The sequence below is a fragment of the Ylistrum balloti genome, unplaced genomic scaffold, assembly GCF_031769215.1.
Source record: "Ylistrum balloti isolate Yb309-2 unplaced genomic scaffold, AGI_CSIRO_Ybal_v1 Utg370378, whole genome shotgun sequence".
Taxonomy (NCBI): Eukaryota; Metazoa; Mollusca; class Bivalvia; order Pectinida; family Pectinidae; genus Ylistrum; species Ylistrum balloti.
In genome coordinates, this window is record NW_026782264.1 from 646,706 (window position 1) to 671,080 (window position 24,375).

General features: G+C 36.7%; 1 protein-coding gene across 1 annotated transcript in view; it reads right to left on the minus strand.

Moving 5' to 3' along the window:
• Positions 1-786: 786 nt before the first annotated feature.
• LOC132554093 (uncharacterized) overlaps positions 787-24,375 on the minus strand; it is a 32,629-nt gene continuing 9,040 nt past the window's right edge. The window contains exons 17-38 of the mRNA XM_060218391.1: positions 23,501-23,622; positions 21,416-21,619; positions 20,612-20,803; positions 20,291-20,445; positions 18,568-18,727; positions 18,213-18,283; positions 17,329-17,486; positions 15,390-16,595; positions 14,666-14,760; positions 13,986-14,519; positions 13,390-13,567; positions 12,579-12,766; positions 11,522-12,210; positions 9,888-11,341; positions 5,156-8,574; positions 4,790-5,068; positions 4,413-4,547; positions 4,166-4,310; positions 3,632-3,786; positions 3,249-3,334; positions 1,960-3,101; positions 787-1,033 (exon numbers count right to left, since the gene is read on the minus strand). Coding sequence (XP_060074374.1) covers positions 787-1,033; positions 1,960-3,101; positions 3,249-3,334; positions 3,632-3,786; positions 4,166-4,310; positions 4,413-4,547; positions 4,790-5,068; positions 5,156-8,574; positions 9,888-11,341; positions 11,522-12,210; positions 12,579-12,766; positions 13,390-13,567; positions 13,986-14,519; positions 14,666-14,760; positions 15,390-16,595; positions 17,329-17,486; positions 18,213-18,283; positions 18,568-18,727; positions 20,291-20,445; positions 20,612-20,803; positions 21,416-21,619; positions 23,501-23,622 — 11,014 coding nt within the window. The remainder of the gene's footprint in view (positions 1,034-1,959; positions 3,102-3,248; positions 3,335-3,631; positions 3,787-4,165; positions 4,311-4,412; positions 4,548-4,789; positions 5,069-5,155; positions 8,575-9,887; positions 11,342-11,521; positions 12,211-12,578; positions 12,767-13,389; positions 13,568-13,985; positions 14,520-14,665; positions 14,761-15,389; positions 16,596-17,328; positions 17,487-18,212; positions 18,284-18,567; positions 18,728-20,290; positions 20,446-20,611; positions 20,804-21,415; positions 21,620-23,500; positions 23,623-24,375) is intronic.

The window sequence follows — 24,375 nt, forward strand, 5'->3', positions numbered from 1 at the left end:
TCTATCTTGTCTTTGATTTCTAATTATGGCGTGTTTATATATATATATATTTGACTTGATTTATATATTTGAGTTTGCTTATAAAGTTAAGAAAGCTAAAAGGAGAAATTAAAAGCGAGGCTTGTTATGTCTATTTTGATAAAGTTCCACGACAATTTCAGCCTTTCAAGGAGCAAATCTAAGTCTTTTTAAATACTTTGTCATCAAACACAAAGAAACAGCTCTTTGATGTCAATACTTCTCAATGATGATATTAACAGCAACTCTCCACAGCCAATGAATATCATGATACAGGATTGAGAAACGAAAAGAAAAATGCAAGACAATTTTTTTAATCAACATATGATGAATGTGATATAAGTATTTAACAAACAATCATATTCAAAACATTACTTCAAACCCCCTGTGTATTTCTTGTTAATGCCAAAAAATATAACATAATTCAAAATTGATTTTGTTTAAATATTGGATGGGCCTGTGGGTCATTTGTATATTATTATTGATAATAGTGATTTTGTGCAATCTATACGTTTTATAAAGACACATTTTTGCTATCATAATGGAGAAAAAGTGCAGGGAAATCGAAACATATACATGACATAAGCTTGTTTTATCGACGAGTACACGATACATTAACAAATTAGTGCATGCTTCATCAATTTACATAGAAATATCAAGATATTGGTTGTTGATGAGTTAATACATCCACTGTTGCCAGGTCACGCGGACGTTGAAACATTGACTTTTCATTTCCAGCGGGTTTCGCATCATACCTTGCTTCAGAAGCTACTTATCTAGGTCCAGATTCAACGGAGTTGTTTCCGATTTTAGAGGCTCCATTGGTCTGGGTTCCGATTCAAACGGATTCGAATCTAACAGTGGGGTATCCTGTTGAGGGTCGGTGTGATCGGCAGTGCTTGTATTCGGTACTAAATTTGAGTGAAGTAATATAGCTGAGGTTGATCCAATACTTGGATGTAGCTGTCTTGTTGATCGCTGTGTCCACTTTTCATTATCATCCAACCTCCACATGCTACAAATGCAAATAACGAAAGTCTGTATTAAAACTATGAAATATCTAAGGAATAGATGGCCAAGCTACTATGAAACATAACTGTGAAATGTGAACTTTGACCCTTTTACTCCAGATCGATGACCGCCAGAATCGGACCTGGTGTTTTAACGATGTCATGATACTACGATGCAAATATGAATTTAATCTTTTCATGGTATTATCAATTATCTGGTGCAAGACAGAAGTTGTCAATTGTGACCTTCAAGTCAGTAACCTTGATCTATTACCACCTTTACATACATGTATTGAGGAGTAAAATTTGTTATGATATAAAGAGTAAAAGTGAAAGTAATTCTGTATAGAGGGTTCTTAAGATACCACTTATGATGTACATTAATACTACATCCAACCATAAAATTACTGATGTAATAAAGAGCATCAATTTGTACAATTTATCTGCTTTTTTCAGAAATAACGTAACAAAGTTTCATTTCCAAGAACTAAAATTGCTATTTGGTTATCTGATCAGCCTTGATATTACAAGTAAAACACTAAGAACAGAGGAAAATCTACATGTGAACCTTGAAAAATCCACTTATCAAGAGATTACGATAACGGAGAGCCATTGCAAATATGGACCAAAATGTAACCAGGTTAACAAAGACCAACTTTGCTAAGAGGCTTTCAAGATGCGATACTGGTTCAAAACTATGTCGAACAGGAGGGCTAGATGTAAGTTAGTTCGTCAGAGTTCTGTACTATATCATGCACAGTGGTATTCTGACATTATAGAAGCATGGATTGATACTGTGTTATAGGAACTCTTTCTTGGGAGACGTTTAGCGTTTAGATGATATTGATGAAATAATTCATCAAGTCTTAACAATTGGATTTTTTACTTGTCCATTATAGATTTTTTCAAGAAAAATCATCAGACTACAAACCTGCTGTCGTGTATTGAATTCTTCTTATATTTTTTGTACCGGTAGACAATCAAGATACACACTGCAATTACGACTACACAAGTAGACAGGAGCACGCCAGCTAGGTATCCACCGTTGATATCACATGTGTAGGAGGCGACGTGGTCCGTACAGTCGAACAAAGGAGGACAAGGATCGTCGGCACATTCATCGATTTCTTCATTGCACCATTGACTACGATATCCAGCGTCACAAACACAACTATAACCGTCGAAGCTCACAGCTCTAACACTGTCATTGCATGGGTTGGCTTCTATATCCGTTTGTGCACATCGCCCATAGTTACACGGGGAAATAAGCACGAAGAGATGTACATCAATTCTAGCAGTCATCTGACCGCCTTTGTCCATTCCTACCATTTGGTAATGTAAGTGTCCGTGGAAATCAACGTCAGTTTTCAGCTTAAAATCTGTACGTTTATACGTCGTACTTTGGATGGGAGTAAAGGTATTGTTCGGTACTACGGGATCGCCGGATTCCTCCTCCACAAGTTCCGCGTCTGTTGGAAGCAAACGCCGACTGATTAATCTCAGACTATCTCTCATATCGGGATCCGCCATCAATAGAGAACCAGCGAATAGTTCGGTGTTGTTTCCTTCCAGGAAAATAATTATTTCAGCATCCAAATGGTCCGCCAGAGTGAAGTTGTTATCGTGCGATAGGAACCCTATTAAAGGAGGATCGTCTACATTGGTAATGTGTACCGTGATGATTTTCGACAAGGAGTGGGGATTATTGCAGATTGTTGTCTCCTCTGCCTCGACTACGATTTCTATTTGTCCCGAAAATTCTTCAGGTGGTACAAAAGTAAGGTAACCGTCGTTCGTGATAACCAATTGCCCTGATCTTGGTTTCTTGCCAGAGAATATTAAGGTATCGTTTTCTGCATCATTCCAGAGCAATTTGTGACGAACGACTGGAGTGTCTTCCAAGGTGTGTATAACGTTAGTGATAATAGTAGGCTCTGTATTGACGCAACCCCTACGCATCTGAAATAGTCCAAACTGATAGGGTGATGTAAGAATAGCCAAATCTGTTGACACGTCACGTTTTCTCCTGGCATTTTCATCTAAACCCTTATTAATAACAGTTTGATGGCACACCTGTAAGAAAATTTATTAAACAAAATTAGGCAAAGTTTTATGTGTCATATCATAACAGTCGTTCAGTTAAAATTTGTTAACGCAAACATCAACAGAAGATCAAGTTTACAAGTCAAAAATAAGAATTTTATTTCTTAAGCACTTTACCTGCGTGGTCAGATATGTCTGATTTTCTAGATTGCTGATACTTTTTGGGTTACATTCCTCTTGCACATGCAGCCATTTTCCATATCCTGTCATAATATGGAATAATAAACGTATCATAAACACGAGAAATCTAAATCCGTCTGATAATTGTATTATATAAATACACTGAAATCAAAAGATAGATACTCATCAAAAATCATGGTAGTATCAAATGGTATTTATAACGGTCATTTAAGAACAAGGAATTTTCTGTGAACACCCTTTTTCTCGGAATTTTCTTAATTGTTGTTCTAGAATAAAAGTTTACATTAGGTTAACAGTTGACTGACGTAACAGTGTAGCTGACGTAGATATTACATATTATTTACATAATGAAGATTTACCGTTATCCATGTTGTTCCAGAGAGCCAAAGCTGGTACTGTATCATTGTCATAATCCATAGGGTCTATCTTAATGCTGATAGTTATCTCAAAGTCAGCTGCCTCGATCTGTGGCATTGGGGACACAACGAAGGAAAGTCCTTTATAATCTTGCAATCTAATGAAACAAAAATGATTGTAAAATAATAATATTACCACAAATCAAAAGTGTTCAATAACATTAAAAACTGAATAAATAAGAATTATTTTCAAACATAAATGTTGTCTTCATTCGTTCAGCTATTTCTATCCTTATTTATTGTATAAGTAAACAGGGTAAAACAAAGGAAGGACATATTGAAAATGTTCTAGGTAAAGCATTATTGTACAATATCGACCTTTAAAACTTTATGTCAATAACCAATCCACTCACAAATTCATACAATAACAAGCCGACCTCTAAAAATACCTGTCATTAGAAATAACTAGTAGTTGTTTTAAACATCTATCACAAAAATACAGCACAGTAAAGTGTATTGACACATCTGAAAACTAACCTGTTTTTAAGGAGTCTTGAAGTGTACTTAATCGTTGACTTCGGATCAACAATTGAAGGGGAAAACTCGTCTGTTGCATCTGTTCCGTAATTTTTGGTGACGTCATCATTACTTAGTTGGCCAATCATAATGCCGCTGCGTCGTGCTATAACACAATGATAATGAGAATAGAAATATAATTTCGTCGATTATTGATTAAACACATTTTATAAAATGTACTGTCTAAACAAACAAATTTCATACTAACCTTGCATTTCAATCAATACATTGCTATCATCTGGCATCTCCGATCCTGAATTAAATCTCAGAATACTTCCATTTGCCATTATGGTAAGTATTGCTTTTCCACTTTCATTCAGCGAAAGTCGGGAATCAGTAGGCCCTGCAAGTATTTTTTATTTAACGCCAACTACAAGTGTACATTGGTAAATGCATTATTTGACTACCGGGATTCACAACAACATTCATAATGACCCATAAATCATTCATGCAAATTCTAACGTAGCCAACATTTCACCAGATCCAGACCTGCATGTTTATAAAGTAATTTTTGTATATGATTAACAATAATGTTTATCAAAGGCTTAATATATATATGCATCACAAATCCAGCTTTCAACATACTTGTTATGCATGTAGGCGATATAGGAATGGAACTTTTCAGGTGGGATCTTCCAACAGCTACTAGCGAGTGATGGAGACAACGACCTGGCTCCAATAGGAACAGGGAACCCTCTATTGTGTCGTTTGGCTGGTCCCGGAAACTTGATACGGTTGAATTCATATTTATACGATTGAACCAGACATGACCTTGAACTATCTCCGCCTGACCTGCCTTTGACACGCCCACTTTGATCATTGGAAGAATGTCGAATTTGTTTGCACTTGTTCCGATACCCCATTCTAAACAATTAAACACATCATTACAAATATCAAAAAGCAACACAAAGTCATCGTGTATTTCATCTAAAAATGGTGATTAGGACTTACCATATATGTCAGCGACATCTTCAATACTGTTCCAAGCAACACCAACAGAATCTTCCAACTCCGTGAATGATACATTGACAATGTGATCTCCACGTACATCGGCAGGATGGTATTCAAATAAAGACTTCGTTGTTACGTTCTCAACATCCGGAGGATACAATTCGACATTGAATTTACAAGAGAATTTGCCAGGTGATCCTGCTGCGTTGTATGCCCAGACATTGAAATAATACATACTTCCATGATTGAAGGTGTTTCCATTCGTAAGAAATATTTGACTTTTCGTCGCCAAGCCGATATCGGACATATTATAGATGTCCGTAGTATCAGGTGACGAGCCAATACCGACGGAATAGGAATACACCTCGCTCTCAGCATCCAAACAGGACCAGTAGGCTGCTACCGTGTTGTTGGATCCTATATACTCTGTCGGTTCCTCCATGCTGTTCTCGGGATCTAAGCACCTGACGTACTCACACACAGCATGGCTCGTGTCCACCATGATAGCATTAGATCTTGATGTGGACTTCTGTCCTGCAAAGTTCACAGCTTCGATGGTAACGTAATACGTGTGCGACTGTTCGATCTGGAATTCGTATTCAGAACCGTTTATCGCAGATGCTAAAGTCGGCAATAACTTGAGACCGGTTATGTCGATTCTAATTAAATCAAATTCTTCATATTGACATGTTTCCGAACAATCTTCCAAACACTCGAATTCGCATGGCAAACACAATGTCTGATAAAGTTGCATTGGAGATATACTGTCTGTACAGTTGTCATTATCAGTAACTCCTACCCAGATTTCCTTAATGCTACTCTCTCCATCATAAAACCCAGCACCGTGTAAACATAACTTATCCTTATCTGTTGGAATCAGGACATTTGTCACAACCATCTCCGATCGAAAGGGTTCAAATATATTTTCTATTGCTGGTTCATACTCGTTATCGTTCCATGTACTTAAAATGGTTTTCATACTGTCTCCGAATGTAACTCCAAATGCATTAGCTTTCGTTATTCCGTTTACAATTAATTTGATGTTGTGTTTTACTTCACCGCGCTTAGATTCCGTTTCCAAAGCAAATGTAAATATTCCTTCCGATTCAGAGGGATCGGCATCCAATGTGATCCATTCTTCAGAATTTTTCACTTGACCAGCGACCCAAAACATTGCATCCCAATGATTACTTCCATTTTGCTGTGTGCCTATAATACTTAATCCGAAACCGAATTGACCAGGGTTTGGAAGCTGAGCATAATTTTCACCTGTAAAATTCTGGTCTGATGGAGTAGGGTTTTCAGTTATAAAGGTCGAGGAGGAGAACGTAGTCGTTGAAATCATTGGGATTTGTGTGGTAGAAGAGTTGATTTCTATTTCTGAAACCTCCTCTTGTAATGTCATGTTGAAGATCACTCCACCAATGGTTGTTCTGTGTGGCGGAGTGTAATTCTTTGGGAAAAGTTGAGATTCTGAACCAAATGAAATTATTGATATGACATTAATGCCTCTAGCCGCCTTAAGGGATACCGTATAATTCCCAGGCAGCACCGGGATCGGTGTGCTTTTCATTCCACTTCTCATGAACTTAGTTTGGGCCGTGTTATAGCCTATAATAAGCTTAGCTTTGGTATTGGTGAATTCCACGAATTCCGGATTATATGAACCGGTCATCTTTTCCCATGATATGGCATTTGATAATTGGACTGGAAAGCTTACTCTCTGGTTCGCACAAACAAATACCTCATGTGATCTTGAAATACCAATCCATGCAGTGATTGTTTCTTTCGAGGATTGAAATGTGGAAGTAGTGAACCAGTTTGGGGCTATTTTTACATCACCTATGAATGGAGCGGATTGATCTAAGCGGAATCTCGAGCTAATGATCGAAGAGGTTAGACCAGCTGTGTTTAAGGCAGTTACTTCTAGGAAATAGAACACTTTAGGAAATAATGACAATTGATACATTGTTGCTTTAGTATCGCCTGTAACTAAAACTGAATCAACCTTGAACTCCGGTGAAACAGTTTTCGACTTACAGTCAGTCATTTGGTATAATGTCACCTCAAAAGTATCGATACTACTCTCATATTCAGTAAAGTTCTCCCACGCGACCTCAAGTATATCAGTATTGTCGACAAATATGTCGTCTTTTCTGTCGTCAGCTACATTACCAACATGCAAAAGTACGGACGCAGCATCTGGCGGAGTGGTATCAATCAAAATAGGCGATGACGTAACTAAACGACACATGTCAGCCTCGCTGACAGCTAAAACACTTACGAAGTAGAAATGACCGTGCTTCAGATGAAGATTTGATATCTCTACCAGGGTATCTAGTCCGTAGGTTGACATTGGCTTCTCGTCAAATAGTCCGAATGAATTATAAAACGTTTCGCATGGAAATGTCTCATTTTCGTTATGAGTACAATTGAACTGAACCTGATTGCCAAAGACACCGACAAGGTATTGTCTTATTCCAATATCAGACTGAAATTCCGTCCATGATGCAACTATTTTTGAAACGTCTGATTGAACTACTGGAGTTTCGAGCAATCCCGGATATATTTGATTTTCGAAGCCAACTTTGATGCCATTAGAGAAAGCCTCTTCCTGACTTCCAGCAACACTGGTAGCTCTGACCGTTACGTAATATGTCACATCCTCGGATGTCAAATTTAAGTTACGGAAGGTGTGAGATTGATTCAATCCGACATTCACATAATAGTAAATATTCGATCTTGTTTTTGGAAAACGGTGGTCATCACCTAAAGCTACTTCATAGTGACGAATCGTCTGCGTAGGATTTCCCGTATCATCCCCAAATTCGTCCCAGTTAGCTGATATTTCGTTAACACTTTGCTGGTAGTTAATGTCGTCATTCAGACCATCTCGTACATCAGCTGGGTTTGGTGGCTCTATACGGACGGTGATGCCATCAGAAGCAGACATAAAGGTTCTATTTAACGCGTCCCTCACCTTGATAATATTAATGTACGTGAATCCATTCTTCAGACTAAATTCGTCGTTATAGAATGTCTTTGCATTCTGAACAACGTCTTCAAAATCTTTAATATCGTTACCCATGAGATCTTCAATTTTCCATTGTACCCTATCGATTGGGCAGGTATCAGAGAATCTCCAGAATCCACGAATTGTATTAAGATTACTTTGGTAATCGTCATCTGCTTCAGGACCACCATCACCAACAGTTAATAATGGTAGGACACTAACCGTTACACTATCCGAGTAGAACATTTTTGACAGTCCCGCAATGTTTGTCACCATCGCCGTAGCGTAAATTATCTTTCCATGACCGAGATCTAGATTTCCAAGGAAGACTTTTCCAGACGAAGGAACATCTACATAATCCGTGACGTCACTATGTCCAGGTGTGGTGCCAATTGCGACTTCTATCCTATTAAGAAATATGAATTTATCAATCATGTTCCTTGCTCAAACAATGGCTAGTGCAAATTCCATTCATATAAACATTGGCTAAAACAATATACAAACATTACAGATTTGGATACCAGTTGTGTGATATTGAATATTCGTGATTCGCCCCTTACATTTTAAATATTCGCAAGCTTATAATAAGTATTGAAAAGATTGTGCAAGCATGTACGAAAGACACACAAATAAATAGCACCTTTTAACATACATTAACTTCGGTAAAGTAGAGCCGAACAATTCATTAAAATGCATCATACAACTGTTCTGACCTTCTGGAACTCGTCAGTGATGCTGAGGGCTTACAGTTTGACGCCTAAGCATCGACCGAGGAAATCCAAAGTGATCGAAAGAAAAGTTCAGCCGGAGAGGTACACTAGCCCCTTAATTCAATATATGTCGTTACTTTTGAATATTGGTTTTTGAAAAAAATGAAAACATGGCATGCCGGTTACGGCAAACCTTTTGGATGTGAAAAGCTTTCTTGAAATTACGACAGCTTGGTATTCTGCCAGAGGAAAAACTATTGTTGTTTTGGTCTCGTTTATAAGTGTTTAAACGAACGAGCTTAATATCGTTCTATTTTGACGTCACGTAATATATCACATATCATTTAATGTTATATAGTTACATAGCATATCAGTCTGTCCTTTCTATTTAGGATTCGAAAGGTATTATATCATAAAAATATATAGTCAATGTTAAATAATATATTATATTGCATACCATTCTGTGCGAATGCGTGAGCGGTTGAAAAGTTTGGACCGGTTGAATCTTCAAGAAAGACTGGAAACGAGGCTGGACTGCGGAATGTTTGGCACGTGTAGATTGAATATGGGTTAAATGGGTAGTATCTTATCATATCTTTTATCTAATGCTTGACAAGAAATTATTAAACTGTGCATTTTGAATTTTACATGTATCGATTTCAACATCCGGTACATGTGCATTTGTATATCACAGAATAATTCGAGGCCACCTGAACCGTTTCAACCGGGTTACACGAAATCGGACATGTTCTTCAGTTCATAAATAATATAAATATGAATTTATACAGACATATATCGACAGCAAAATTCGTACCGTTTTCGTTTCACATGCGATGTAACGAATGCATTTTTGACAAAGTAACATTATTGAAAGAGATTAGATCACCTACCTATATGGAAACAAGTCTTATCTACAATTTGAACAAATCATCAGCATAAGAATGAAAACACAGTACATGTATCACATGACGATTTGTGTAACATCGGTATCTATATACTGTACACTCACCTTTCAATACCAGTTTCTTCGTCAGCAGGGTTTTCTACTAATACATTCACATACGTCTGAGGGATTTGGCATCGTTGGTGAATTGTTATTTCTTTTGAGGACATCTGCGTCACCACTTTGACGATCGCAGACGACGGAGGGGTAGCGTCCACTATAACTGTACGCACGTAAGTGGTATTTTGATTCAGGACATTTGAAATCGTCATATGCAAGGATATTTCTTTTGTATTTGTTTCGTTCAGAAAGTCATTTACATCAATAATAACTTCTCGCCTACCATGCGGTATACTACGTTCAATTTTTAAATTGTTGTATGGTGAAATGACTTTTATTGTCAACGATTTTATAACACTTTCTTCTTCCACAACAAATTCCCACGAACATGCTATAAGAGATCTTTCCGTTGATACAGCTTCAGTGCATTCCAGAGATCGGATCGTTGGCGCGGATATATCGGCTATGACAGGATCTGTGCTTATAAGTTTGTTATTTCCAGCACGATCCTCTGACCTTAAGGTCAAGAAGGTGGATTCACCAGCTTTAGGTGAAAGGAAGCCTACCGGGGTTCCGTTTGAATCAACTATTTCAGTTGCAATAACGTCTGTCATGTAAGGAAGACTTCCGGCTGAGAGGGACATCATCTTTATGTCAGAATGATCAGAAACATTCCACACAATATCCAAAGAATCGACGTAGGATTGATAAAAGACATTGTCATGGTGCACATAATGTGTATCATCCAATTCAGGTCCGATATAATTGATTTCCGGAGGGGATGTGTCCAGTTTTATACCATCAGATGAAGATACTATATACTCTTCATGGCAATTATGTCCAGGATGTGCCCTCACAGTGACATAATAGGTTTTTCCCTCTGTCAAATCCATATGTATCTGAGCTTGCCCGTGTGACGAGTTATGTACCATCAGTCCATATCCTGTGTACGGTAAAACATCTGACATATAAGCATCAGAACCAATCGCCCATTCATACTTTATGATATTGCATGCTTCACTTTCAAATCCAGCGAACGTAACGGCTAAGGAAGATCTGTCTACAGTGTAATCCTCATCTACGGATTCTTGTCTGCCATCAGATACTTGACCTGGAATGTTGGCTTTAAGTACTATGATTGGTTTTGATGAGACAATGTTAGATACCATTCCCGCTCCGTTGGTGACTTTTATAGAAACGTAATAAATCCTATTGGTTTCTGAAAATGTTTCTAGGGCCAAATTATTCACTGTAAGTATTTTCTCACTCCCGTCAAACTCCAGGAATTCCCCAGTTATGGATATATCTCCTTGAGATGTTCCGATGCCTAAATATACTCGGTCGATTCCACTTTCCGGATCTTGGCCAACCCAACTTACAGTCAAAATGGAAGGATCAACATGCAGTATTCTGTCTAACTCATCCACTTCTTCGTCTTCTTTGGGGAGTCCAATATGGACCTAGGATTATATGTAAACAAAAGTTTTTTTTAAATGCAACCAGATTATATCTTTAAAATAGCATTGCGATATCTTATCATCCCTTAGTTAATTACTAAATAAGCTTTTGAAAATCATAAACATTACACATAAAATAATAGAAATGTAGAATGGAACAGCAGATAGCACATGTACACTTACCTTTGTCAATATCGGTGAAGTTCCATCGACTGTTACTCCGAAAGATTCGTGTGAGGTCGACAAAAGAGCATTATTAATGGCTGTTACAACAATCGAGTACTTTGCACCATTTACCAATTTCAGCTGATCAATTTTTAATTTCACTGGTCCGTCGTTCATCGAAGTATCTGTAATCTGGTAAGTGGCATTAACAGGCCACGATTTATGTTTACTGCCCTGATGCTGCTTATTTATGAAATATCTATACTCTTTTATATTAGAATCCTCATCTTTGAATAACCAGGAAACATCTAAGTAATCGATGAAACTTTGGTAATGTGTTCCCGTCTCTGTGTCATGGATGTAATCCATTACGGGTGGGGTGTGGTCAACAAGAAATCCATTTGACGTCACATCTACAGTCTTACCGGCTCCATTCTCTGCGGTAACTATAAATTCGACTTCGTCCCGGTGATTCATCGTGATAGATCTTTCCGTAAACTGGGTTAAGTCAACTACTTCAAATGTCTGGATATGTTCTCTATTGATGTATAATGAAATGTCATATTTGGCGATGTGACTTTCCGGATCAGTGAAATTATCCCAGTTACATGATTTTGTAGCCGTCTCAGAGGAGAAATCGATATCATTCCCTTTAACTGGTCCATCCCAAATTATGCCTGGTAGAGGCGGAGTGATATCAATAAGGACTGTAAAAATTAGTTCGGGAAACACATTAGATGTAAAACAATTAGCATATTGTCAATATCAATTATGAAAGGTTTCTCGTTCTGCGTTCCTTTATGGTTCAGCTTGTATTAGTTTTAATTGTTCAGTGACCACTGATAACATTATTCCACTTAAATGTACAATTTACTAGAGACTGATTAAATAGAACGCCACGCCTCAATAACCCATAGTGGTTACCATTCCATATGAACTGGACAGCGGTGCAGATTGTTTATTTCTAATTTACATGTAAAACTAACTATACATATAGGCCGACACCTCAGAAAAGAGACATGTGTGATATAGAAGGCATATAATATATTTATGTAAACAATATAAACCCACTCACTCCCGTCTGATGTTCCATTACTACTTTTGGAGTTGAGTGCCGCATTGTAAGCATTCACTGTAGAGTAGTAGGTGGTATTATGCTTCAGAGCTAAATCACCGGCACAAGAACGCTTAAAATGATGGGTCAGATTGTGGAACTTGACAATGTCATCAGCACCCTTTGCTGTACCAACACCCCAGATATAACTGTAATAATGTAAAAAATGTATCGATTATTCCACAAAGTTGCATTTGGCCATATAAAGTAACATGAAATACAGAAGAAAACATTCCTTTGTACATATATACTATCTATTTTAAAACATATCCACTTACGATGCGACTGATAAAAAGTCTGATAAAGCAAGGAGCCCATAGGGCCTATGTCACTCATTTGGTTTTGTTTGGATAGAATTGCTTTATCAAAACTAAAGGTTAGTATCTATTTCCCCATTGAGCTCCATCTATTTGCTCTCAGAGGGTCAGCCAAACGAAAGTCTTCTAAATCGGGACCCACTAGGAAACATAATTGATTCCCTTCAGACGGATGATTCAGCCCATATTGGAACAGAGTCCTGACATTAAATTTTTTTTTAAATCCCCTATTGTACCCCTCCATCAGGGCGCGACTTATCGATACATACTTAAATACCCTTCTTTTCTCAAAGAAAGTTCTGGTAAAATTTGTCAAGATATGCTCAGTCTTTCGTGATTGCCAGTATTTTAAAGAAAATGTTGACGGACGGCAGACAATGGACGGATGGCGAATACCAGAGTACAGCATTAGGTCACCTTTGTCCTAGGTGAGCTAAAAATAGTATGATACTCACTCTCTGATGCCGGACTCCTCATCGTAAAACCTCACCCACTCGGCACAAATGGTAGATGTGTCAAATTGGTAGTCAATGTCAGTGTCTAGTTTGTCTCCATCAAGGACCACGCCGACATTTGGCGGGGTCAAGTCGATCAGAATCTGCTCGTCTCCATGGCGTGCGGTGTGAAGTCCCACTGGTGGATTATTGTACAAAAGACGGACACGTGAATAGCACCTTTTTACACAAGTTTGATACAGTAGAGCCAAACAGTGAGGTTAACTGCATTGTACAGCTGTTTCTGCCTTCTAGAACTCTACGGTGATGATAAGGGGCTAAATGTTAAAACCTTAAGGACAACTGAGGACAATCCAAAGTCATCGAAAGTCAAAAGGATTGGCCAAATAATAAAGATGATTATTTTTTGAGGTTATGAATACATGCATGCATAATCTGCATTATTTCTTATAAAACTTTTGTAACTTGTAAATGTTAATCCATTATTCACAGTCGGGATAGTAACCAACACAGTGTTGCATCCTGGCTTTACCCTCTCAATCAATTAGATCGTTTTATATGAACATACCCATGGAAACACGAAATACATCACTTACCGTTGTTGACTGCTCTCAGCCGTAGCCAAGCCGGGACTCCATGACCAAGTCCGAGATGTTCCACGGCAACAAATGGTTCTTCCCTTGTGACATAAGTCTGCAATTCATATCCACGAATTGTGACATCATGTTTTGTTTTGCCAAGTCCAAAGTCTACTCTTGCAAGATGGGAAAGTGGGTCCGAAGCATTGAAGTAGACCGCCAGAAGGTCAAAATCTTCGTCGTAGAATATGTCCAGGACTTTGGTAAATATTGGAGCTGTTGTATCGACAGTAAATGGCGTACTGTGACACACTGTTGTAACAAGTGCACCGCCGAAGACAATGTTGTTGAGAGCTCTAACAGTGACGTAATAAGGACCATCCTGAAGGTGCAGGTTCTTCTCGTAACCGTTGTGTGTCCAATATTTCTCACTAGAGTGATGTTTATGTGGATCAGACTCCTCTACAATGTCCTGAGTACATACAGTTTGTCCCACCATCCAGGTATATCCCGAAATACCGCTCTCGTCGTCATGGAAACCATCAAAGTTGACTGCAATTACAAACATTGAAATATTCTGATATAATTATGTTCTTTTTTATCGCGCTTACTTGATCAATCTATTTCTCCTATCGAAAAACATTTTAAAAGAAAAAAAAGTAAAAGTAATAAGCTCAAATGTTAATTTGTAAACTTACCTGAGGCAATGTGATTATTTATTGTGTAAATTTCATCCTGTAGTGGTTTAAGCCCATTAAACACGGTGCTTGATTCCTCGTCATCAACTATCACCCTAAAACATATAGAAATACAACAATATTAAAAAATAAGACGTTGTTGACTTTAATGTTATGATAAGCAGGATCGTGAACAGCACATTAAGAATATGATATACTGTTACTGTAATTTCGTTTAGGAGTTCCATGATTTTACTTACTTTGTGCGAGCTATCCATATGTCTTTCACGTCAACATATGCATGTGTTACCTGCTTTTTGTGTATCAAATTGCAGACCAAACTACATTTCAGATGTATTTATTCACTTGAAATCCTTATTTATTATTACAACTATTAATGAATCATTATTACATGGTCACTGATGCCAATCACCTTCCATAGGAATATCAGGATATTTTTGTTTAAAATACTGAGATCGGCACACGACAATACACATACATATGTCGGTAAATTCAATGGCCAAACTGCTGGTGCAGGCAATACGAATGTATTTTTCACAAATTGTTTAAAATATCTTTATTTACCTCCAGCGGAGCAGGAAATACGCCTGGAATTATTTCGTTTGTTCGATAAATCATCATTAACCTCTCATTACAGTATAAGTAATCAAAGGAATCAAATTATTCCAAACTGTACACTTGTGCAATATATTGTATCAATAATGATAATAAGAATGTCGCTTACTTATGGTTTTCTTTCCATGTGACTTCAACACATCTCTGAGTCACGGCTGCTGAACACTGACTTGCTTCCATAGTGACTTGTGCTGCTGGTCCTAGGTGACCTGGTGATGGTGGCGTAAAGTCTACTGTTGTACCAACAGATGTGATGTAAGCTGTGTACCCCATCGCGTTAGTCACTTTAGCATTTATGTAATAAACAGTTGCATGCTGTAAGGGTAAGTTTTCATAAAGGATGTAAGAACTATGTCCAACTCCGAGACGTTCGTAATTCTTGAATGTCCCACTCAGTCGTAGCGAAGCTCGTGGCCCTTCAACAACTTCGTGCATGTCGCATATTTCGGAATGATATTCATAGTCAAACGAAACGCACTTAATAGAATATTCCAAGCACAGCTTGGCACATTCAACCGCTGTTCGTGTTTTGGCCGTTTTAAAATTTTGCGCTGTCAATTTTCCGTCCCGAGGTACGCTGAAATACTTCAGCTCGTCATTTATTTCGTCACGGATAGTTGTCTTGTCAATGTCAAGTGAATCCCACGTTACAAATTCGCTTCCATATTGACCTGAGGTGAATCCTACAGCCTTTTCATGAAAAGGTTCCAATATGCTATCATCGAATACTACCACTGTACCGCTTATCTTGTTCGGATGACTTGAAAACTCAAAAGACGGGTCGATTCTGCCATCTGGAACTGTTGTGTCATAAGTCGGAAGCATACAATATGAATACGCTTCCAGACCTTGTGTATTTCTTGCCTTGACAGTCCAATAAAGAGGTATACCGCTCGGCAAATCGTTAGTAGGAACTAGCAGAGATGCACCCCCCATTTCTGTCCAATCGACTACGTTTGTCCCACCACGTTGTGTACCGATCGCATAGAACAGTTTCACCTGACTCGTTTCGTCAAGTGTAGATACTTCTAACTTAAATGCGGCATCAAGAGGACTTCGGAACTTCACTTGTTCAAGCAAGCATCCTTTAGGGCCTTCACGCTTTCTTCGGGAAGTTACAGAGTTGGGGGGAAACTCAGGCGGGGAAGAATCCTTACCAATGACAGGCGTCGTGAAAATGTTATGTTTTATTGTTGGCGTTGTGTATGACCATATGCTAGCATCAAATATAGTGACACTCTTGTTTGGTAGACATAATACAACAACGCCTTTCAGGTCAAGCTTCAAGGGGATAAGAATAAGGTCCATCTTTGCTCTGAAAGACCGTTAAAACGTCCAACTAAATAGGTTCTTCAATATAAAATTTAAGATTTAAATATAATAGAGACAAATAATAACTTAAACAGCCTCAGGCCAATATCATGGAAATCTACTTGATATATTAGAAACTCCAAAATGGGTCGTAATAAATATCAAAATATTCTTGAAAAAATCTTGACAAGAAGTAACAGCTCCTTGCAAATATGTTTAAGTAGATAGTCTTTTTTGTTTGCAATCTCTATTGGAAGTATCAAGCTATTAAATCTAGTTAACTTTTCGAAAATAGTTGTTAAATTAATCCATAGTGTTTACATGTCGCATTTGATTGGATATTCAAGACCCTTTTCCTAATGTCCCTGACAACTGCAAAACACATGGTTTCAACTGATTCTGGCTGCTGATGTTTTACGGTCATCATAGCGATCTCGTTGAGACCATTTTGCTCCTATGTGCTATATGAAGCTGGAAATGTTTGTTGCTCGTTGTTGTATAACTTTTTCTCATTGGAGAACGCAACATTACTTGATTGGATTGACCAAGATTTAAATGGCGGATGTAGTCGATGAAACAGCAGACGATTACTCTTCCGGAACACTTGGTCTTATTTTCTTGTACTTTTTAGAAGTCACAGAAGATGAACAGCGAATTAGTACTTTTAATAACATATACACAATGCACAATGTTCTTTAAGAATATCACATTGAGTTGTAATCACGATAAATACTTACGTTACATCCAATGGAAATTTACTGAATCCTATGCTCCCCGTGATAGGAAATTTCGTTTCCAATAAATAGCCTACAAGTCGAATTCCTCCTCTTGCGAAACCCAAACTTATGCCTGCTGTCCCCCAAACACTGGCCCCAGCACCAGGAGTAACAGTCACCTAGATAAATGCATATATACAAAATATGTAATTATTTTTTTATTCAATAAATGTGGATGTTATTGCATAAAAATCCAACGATATCAATGTACAAAAATTCAGTCTGTGCTTTATTGTGATTTAACAATACAGAGCTCTATTAGATCAGTCACAAAATCAATATTACATATCAAATTAATTTTTAAAACATCAAATACATCTTTCTTGTTGGCGTCAAAGTGTTGGTGTGTTTTTTTTATCATTACTGTCTTTTAAATATATTCATTTAATTTTCAAATTAATATGAAGGTAATGATAGCCAATGTTGGGTAGTATACCATGTGGTTTGTGTTTAGCTGATCCAACTATCATGTGGAGAGGATGGCATTACTTAGATTGATATGTATCTATATTGACCGTGTTTTAATTTATTCGAATAGTGGCGCGGTTCAGAATGCACACGTTCATTTGACGCTGTTCAAAAATTACCCAATATACAAAAGCTACGAAATTTATTTAATTATGGGGTTACTACACCTCCCTATCTGTAGTTTGATTTTTCTCTTTCCATCACTTTGGATTTTCCTTACCGCCTCCTAGACTTCAAAATTTAGACCCTGTTTAACATGTTATCTTGTTTTGATTTTATCAAAAACATCAAAGGCATGGACAATGATATATATGTATATATTATCAAAAGCACCAGTATATTCAGTAATAGTTAACTATGTGTATTGGCCGACTTACTCTTGCGCTCATACTAAGGAAACAAACTCCTAAATTAATGTCCAGGCTCAATGATCCTCCGGCTCCGAAACCTGACCAGGTGTGAAATGTTTGTCAGTAAGTAATGATGAAATTATAATAAAAAAAAGAAAAGTGATAACATGTTGATAGCATTAGACGTCACAATTTGAAAGCATTGAAAATGAGTTATGTTTAACTGGTATACTGTGCTACAATATATTCTACTTCCTTTCTGAAGAGTGTCTTGTTCATTCATTTTGATCAGATTTATCACAGAACATGATTCAATGGAAATTATTAAAGGTGAAATGATATGTAGTGTAAGAAGGCATTAAAGACATGACGGAATCCATACCTAGAAACAATGGAACAGGCCCAACTGGGAATGTTTGAGAAAACTCGAAAAATGTAATATCCCATGGGTCTATAGGAATATCCGCATCAATACAGAAATCCATTTTATCTTGAAATTCCTCCCCTAAGATCTGCAGAAGACCTTTCGGATTCTTGAAAAGCTAAAACGATATTTACAAAGCATATATAGCATGACAATGCAGTTGCTGTACGCATAGCAATTAATAACATTCTTGATATTGACTTGGGCAATCGTAAACCCCTTTTACCTAGGCAACAATATATTGAAGTTTAGAATAATATGTTAACGTAGGCCCTAATAGTTTTGTGAAAGTGCCATTTTCGCTTTATATTTCACATAATCATCCATGGTGTATAGATATAATATTATCTTGTTTTGATGACACAAATGATATTTAATGTACCCAATTCTACATTCTACCAATAGTTTTATAATATTGTATGAAACCAATTACATCTCACATATTCCCAATTAATTTCACCGTATGGGATGAAACCCATTCTAACTCCCATATTCCTTTCTAATTTCACAGTATTGTATGTAACACATTCTACCTCACACATTCCCCATTAATTTCACAGTATTGTATGTAACCCATTCTACCTCACACATTTCCCATTAATTTCACAGTATTGTATGTAACCCATTCTATCTCACACATTCCCCATTAATTTCACAGTATTGTATGTAACCCATTCTATCTCACACATTCCCCATTAATTTCACAGTATTGTATGTAACCCATTCTACCTCATGTATTCCCCATTAATTTCACAGTATTGTATGTAACCCATTCTAACTCCCATATTCCTTTCTAATTTTACAGTATTGTATGTAACCCATTCTCTCTCATACATTCCCCATTAATTTCACAGTATTGTATGTAACCCATTCTACCTCACACATTTCCCATTAATTTCACAGTATTGTACGTAACCCATTCTACCTCACACATTTCCCATTAATTTCACAGTATTGTACGTAACCCATTCTACCTCACACATTCCCCATTAATTTCACAGTATTGTATGTAACCCATTCTACCTCACACATTCCCCATTAATTTCACAGTATTGTATGTAACCCATTCTACCTCACACATTTCCCATTAATTTCACAGTATTGTATGTAACCCATTCTACCTCACACATTCCCCATTAATTTCACAGTATTGTATGTAACCCATTCTATCTCATACATTTCCCATTATTTTCACAGAATTTATGTATGTAACCCATTCTATCTCACATATTCCTTTCTAATTTCACAGTATTGTATGTAACCCATTCTATCTCACATATTCCTTTCTAATTTCACAGTATTGTATGTAACCCATTCTACCTCACACGTTCCCCATTAATTTCACAGTATTGTACGTAACCCATTCTACCCATTAATTTCACAGTATTGTACGTAACCCATTCTACCTCACACATTTCCCATTAATTTCACAGTATTGTACGTAACCCATTCTACCTCACACATTACCCATTAATTTCACAGTATTGTACGTAACCCATTCTACCTCACACATTTCTCATTTATTGTATATTATTTCATGTAGACATTTCTATCTTTCGCCTTCCCTATGAACATTAATTGAATATTGATTGCTTGGCGTGGACTCTCGTTTTAATTTACATGAAGTATTTGAAGGGATTACTGACATGTATATCGATATCTACTGATCTACTGAACTTACCTCAGATACGACAGCATCTCGTATTTTTCCTATAAGTTCCATATCATTGAGAGTCATGATATCGTTTTGTGAAATCGCCAGTATCATATCCCCTAGTGTCATTTTCTCTATTTCGGATGTAGGCACATCCTTTCTTCTTCCATCAGTGCTTGAATCTAGGTCAAGATATGGAAAACCATCTCTGAACATGTCATTTTCAATGGATATATATCTAAACATGTCATCAAACGTAACAATCATAGTTTTATTTAAATGCAACACCCGAAAAGTATGATGCGTCATACAGTGACTAATATAATGGAACACAGGCAGCAAACATACCGTCGCAGACGTCGACTTTGGGGAACGTGATGTCAGTTGTGATCTTAGTCCTCACGAGACAGGAAAGATATTCTTCGTGACAAATGGTTGCTTCAGCACTTAGCACAATCGCGTTGTCAATGACGTCAGCGTTAACGATAAGTTCGGCACTTAGACTCCCTAATGTCATCAATGGGATATGGTAATCATGACCTACAATTTTATTGGCATATATAATAAATATGTAATGTATATACAATATCAAACTATACCACAGAGGGTAAGCAATCCCTTAAAAATCAATGTGTTTTGGTAAAAACCTTTAATACATATTCCAAATATAAATGTACTCTATCTATTTCTTAGCTCTTACTGAACTATCAATTCCTTTTTAAATAATTTGATCGAGTTAATTACAAATGGATCTAGTTTCTTAAACGTATCTATATAGAACAGTGACATGCCGTCACATCTATCAACTATTAAACAGATAACAGTAATATATACAGCCGAGAGATACGATACTCCACACGGAGGAAGACCTGTATACTATACTAGCTTGTCATAATATTTGTTGAATTATGATTATAATTGTTCATGACAATCATAAAAAAGATAAATGCGTAAAAATATGACGTTACCGTCATGTCATGCTGGATGCTGAAAACCATTCCTAATTATGAACGAAGAGTAATGGTATATCTATATATATATCCATAGCCTAATATATGTGTTATAATATATACAAACGCAAAGACAGTTAAAAGTAGCGAATACCTTTCTCATAAGACGGAGGTTTCTTGGCAAAAAGTAGGCATATCTTACCATCGAGACTGATGTCGTTGTTGTCTGTATTAACCGCGATATGTAGTTTCGAATCACAAGGTCTCACACTGATGTCAACAGAAACCATTTTGAACACTGATCCATAGGGAAGCATTAATCCACATGATAAACCCAGACAGTTTTCGTGGGCCTGGCATACATGGCCAAATCCTTTGTTCAGGCCGTCGCGAAAAGTTGGGCAACCTGAAGATTGAATTCAAACGGTAAACTTTTATGAAGCATATTTGGCAACATAGTGTAGCTTTGTGCCGTACTATGTAGAATAATTGATTAAGTGTTTAGTTCAAGATTTTTTTTTGTAATTTATCATTTTATTCAATACAATGAGTTGATACAGAGAGGGAATATACAATGAAACAGCCTATTGCTCATCCATGCAAGCCCACACACACCTTTGCACACATGACAGCTCTTATAGTAGCTATTGTTTGTATAACTCAAGCAAGACATGCTCATACACACAACAATTAAAAAAAACAATTATATACTGTATGCATACACACACATAAACAAACTTTTTCATACACAATCACTATTCATTCTCCCTTGCATATACACATATACATACTTATCTATAAACAAGTTGTTTCATCCACAGTCACCTTTCATTCTCTTTTGCATCAGAGACATACATAACACACATATGTCTCTGCTTGCATGTACACACATACATGTTTCTGTATAAACAAATTGTTTCATACATAGTCACTATTCATTCTCCCTTGCAGATACACACATACATATTCATGTAAAGACAAATTGTTTCATATACGGTCAATATTTAAGTACTTAAACACCACTAACACCCTCACTCATACATACTCTCACCCATCAACACATACCCTCGCACACAGACAGACATACACTCAGACAGACAGACAGACTAGACCAGATCAGACCTGGCCAGACCAGACCAGACAAAACCAGACCAGACTGATAAACAATATATTTGCATATAGTCGTAGGAATGTATACATATAAAATAAGATAATAATGAGCTTGTTACTTAAGCCTGTACTTTTTCGCGGATAAAAAATAAAAAAAAAACAAAAAAGAAACAGCTTCATTCAGGTGCAGCCTGATCAATTTAACTTCGACCGAGCTATCAACAAGATGTAGTCAGCATGGAAGTGCTTACACACTCATTGTTTTTTTTAACGTTTTTTCAAAAGGAAGAAGAAAAAGAAAGAGATAGAGAAAAGACTATATACATAAGTAACAACAGGATATTTAGTGGTTGGGATGGCAAGCAACAACTAATGAAAAAAAAGTTCTGTTTTAATTATATATATTTTCATCTTTTTGTGTGTGTGCAGGGCTACTATGGGTTATTTATTGGATGCTAAGGAGCTGCAGATGTGACTTGAATAAATTGCTGTCAAATATGGATTTTTGCCACTGATGCTATGAGTTACAACCTGATAAGACCATTCCATTTTCTCCATTCGTTTTCAAATTTTGTCTTTGCTTTATCATCTTTACCATTTGTTATGTATTTTTGAACTGTATAAGTGTCCTTTATTATATTTATTATTATTATTATTAGTGTTTAGATCAAGATACCTTCATCCAAAATTATCATAAAATATGTGTCTCATCCTTTCTATGTATTTCTTATTTCAATGTTATCGAAAGAAATATCATCATAAACATTCAAAGCTGAAAGCGTTTGTTACGTGCTTTAATAGGTGTTCAATTTTAGAAGAAAAAAAAAACATCTTCAAAACAAAGACTCAAATAGGATCACATTAACGTTTGACATGAATCTCTATATTCACTTCCCTAATACTTGATATTTTAAATCTTCCATTGACTATTCATTATAAGAGAGAGACCGACCATCAATCGAAGTACATTAAAAGAGTTTTACTATTTTCTGCCATTGAGAACAGCTTTGAAATCATGGAGTACTTGTCGGCTAGTCCTTCAGCAGCGCCTATATGATGAACACTAACCTCAGTTGTGGTATATGAACACTAAGAAAGATCCTAGCTGGGAGAGAACATAACCTGGTATATTCACAGTTAACCTATCTGATGAATACAAGTTTCTATGCTGATGTACAATGTTCTAAAATCAGTAGCCAGTTCAGGATCTGATGAACATGTCGATGACATCCTTCTGATGAACACAGTGGTATATATTGTTTGAGATCGATTATATCAAGGATGTTTGGAACTTTCATACTGAAATTGAACAGCAAAACTAAATGAAAGTTAGAAAAAACACTCTGAAAACCAAAACAAACAACAACAAAAATATCCGAAACAAACAAATTAAGCAAGTGAAATCATATAATTGAATGATTGTCGTACATACATGAAGACTCATCAACAAATGATAAAACAGAAATAAACAAATATAAACTGATGACAAATAAATGGTAACACATCTGATGAACACTAACCTGGTATGTATCCTATCTGATGAACACTAACCATACCTGATGAACACTAAATATCGTGATGAATACTAACCTGGAATACATCCGATCTGATGAACACTAACTTGGTATACATCCTATCTGATGAACACTAACCTGGTAAACATCTGATCTGATGAACACTAACCTGGTATACATCCTATCTGATTAATATTAAATTGGTATATATCCTCTCTGATGAACATTAACCTGGTATATATCCTCTCTGATCAACATTAACCTGGTCTATATCCTATCTGATGAACACTAACCTGGTCTATATCCTATCAAATGAACACTAACCTGGTATACATCCTATCTGATGAACACTAACCTGGTATACATCCTATCTGATGAACACTAACCTGGTATACATCCTATCTGATGAACACTAACCTGGTATACATCCTATCTGATGAACACTAACCTGGTATATATCTTCTCTGATCAACACTAACCTGGTCTATATCATATCTGATGAACACTAACGTGGTATACATCCTATCTGATGAACACT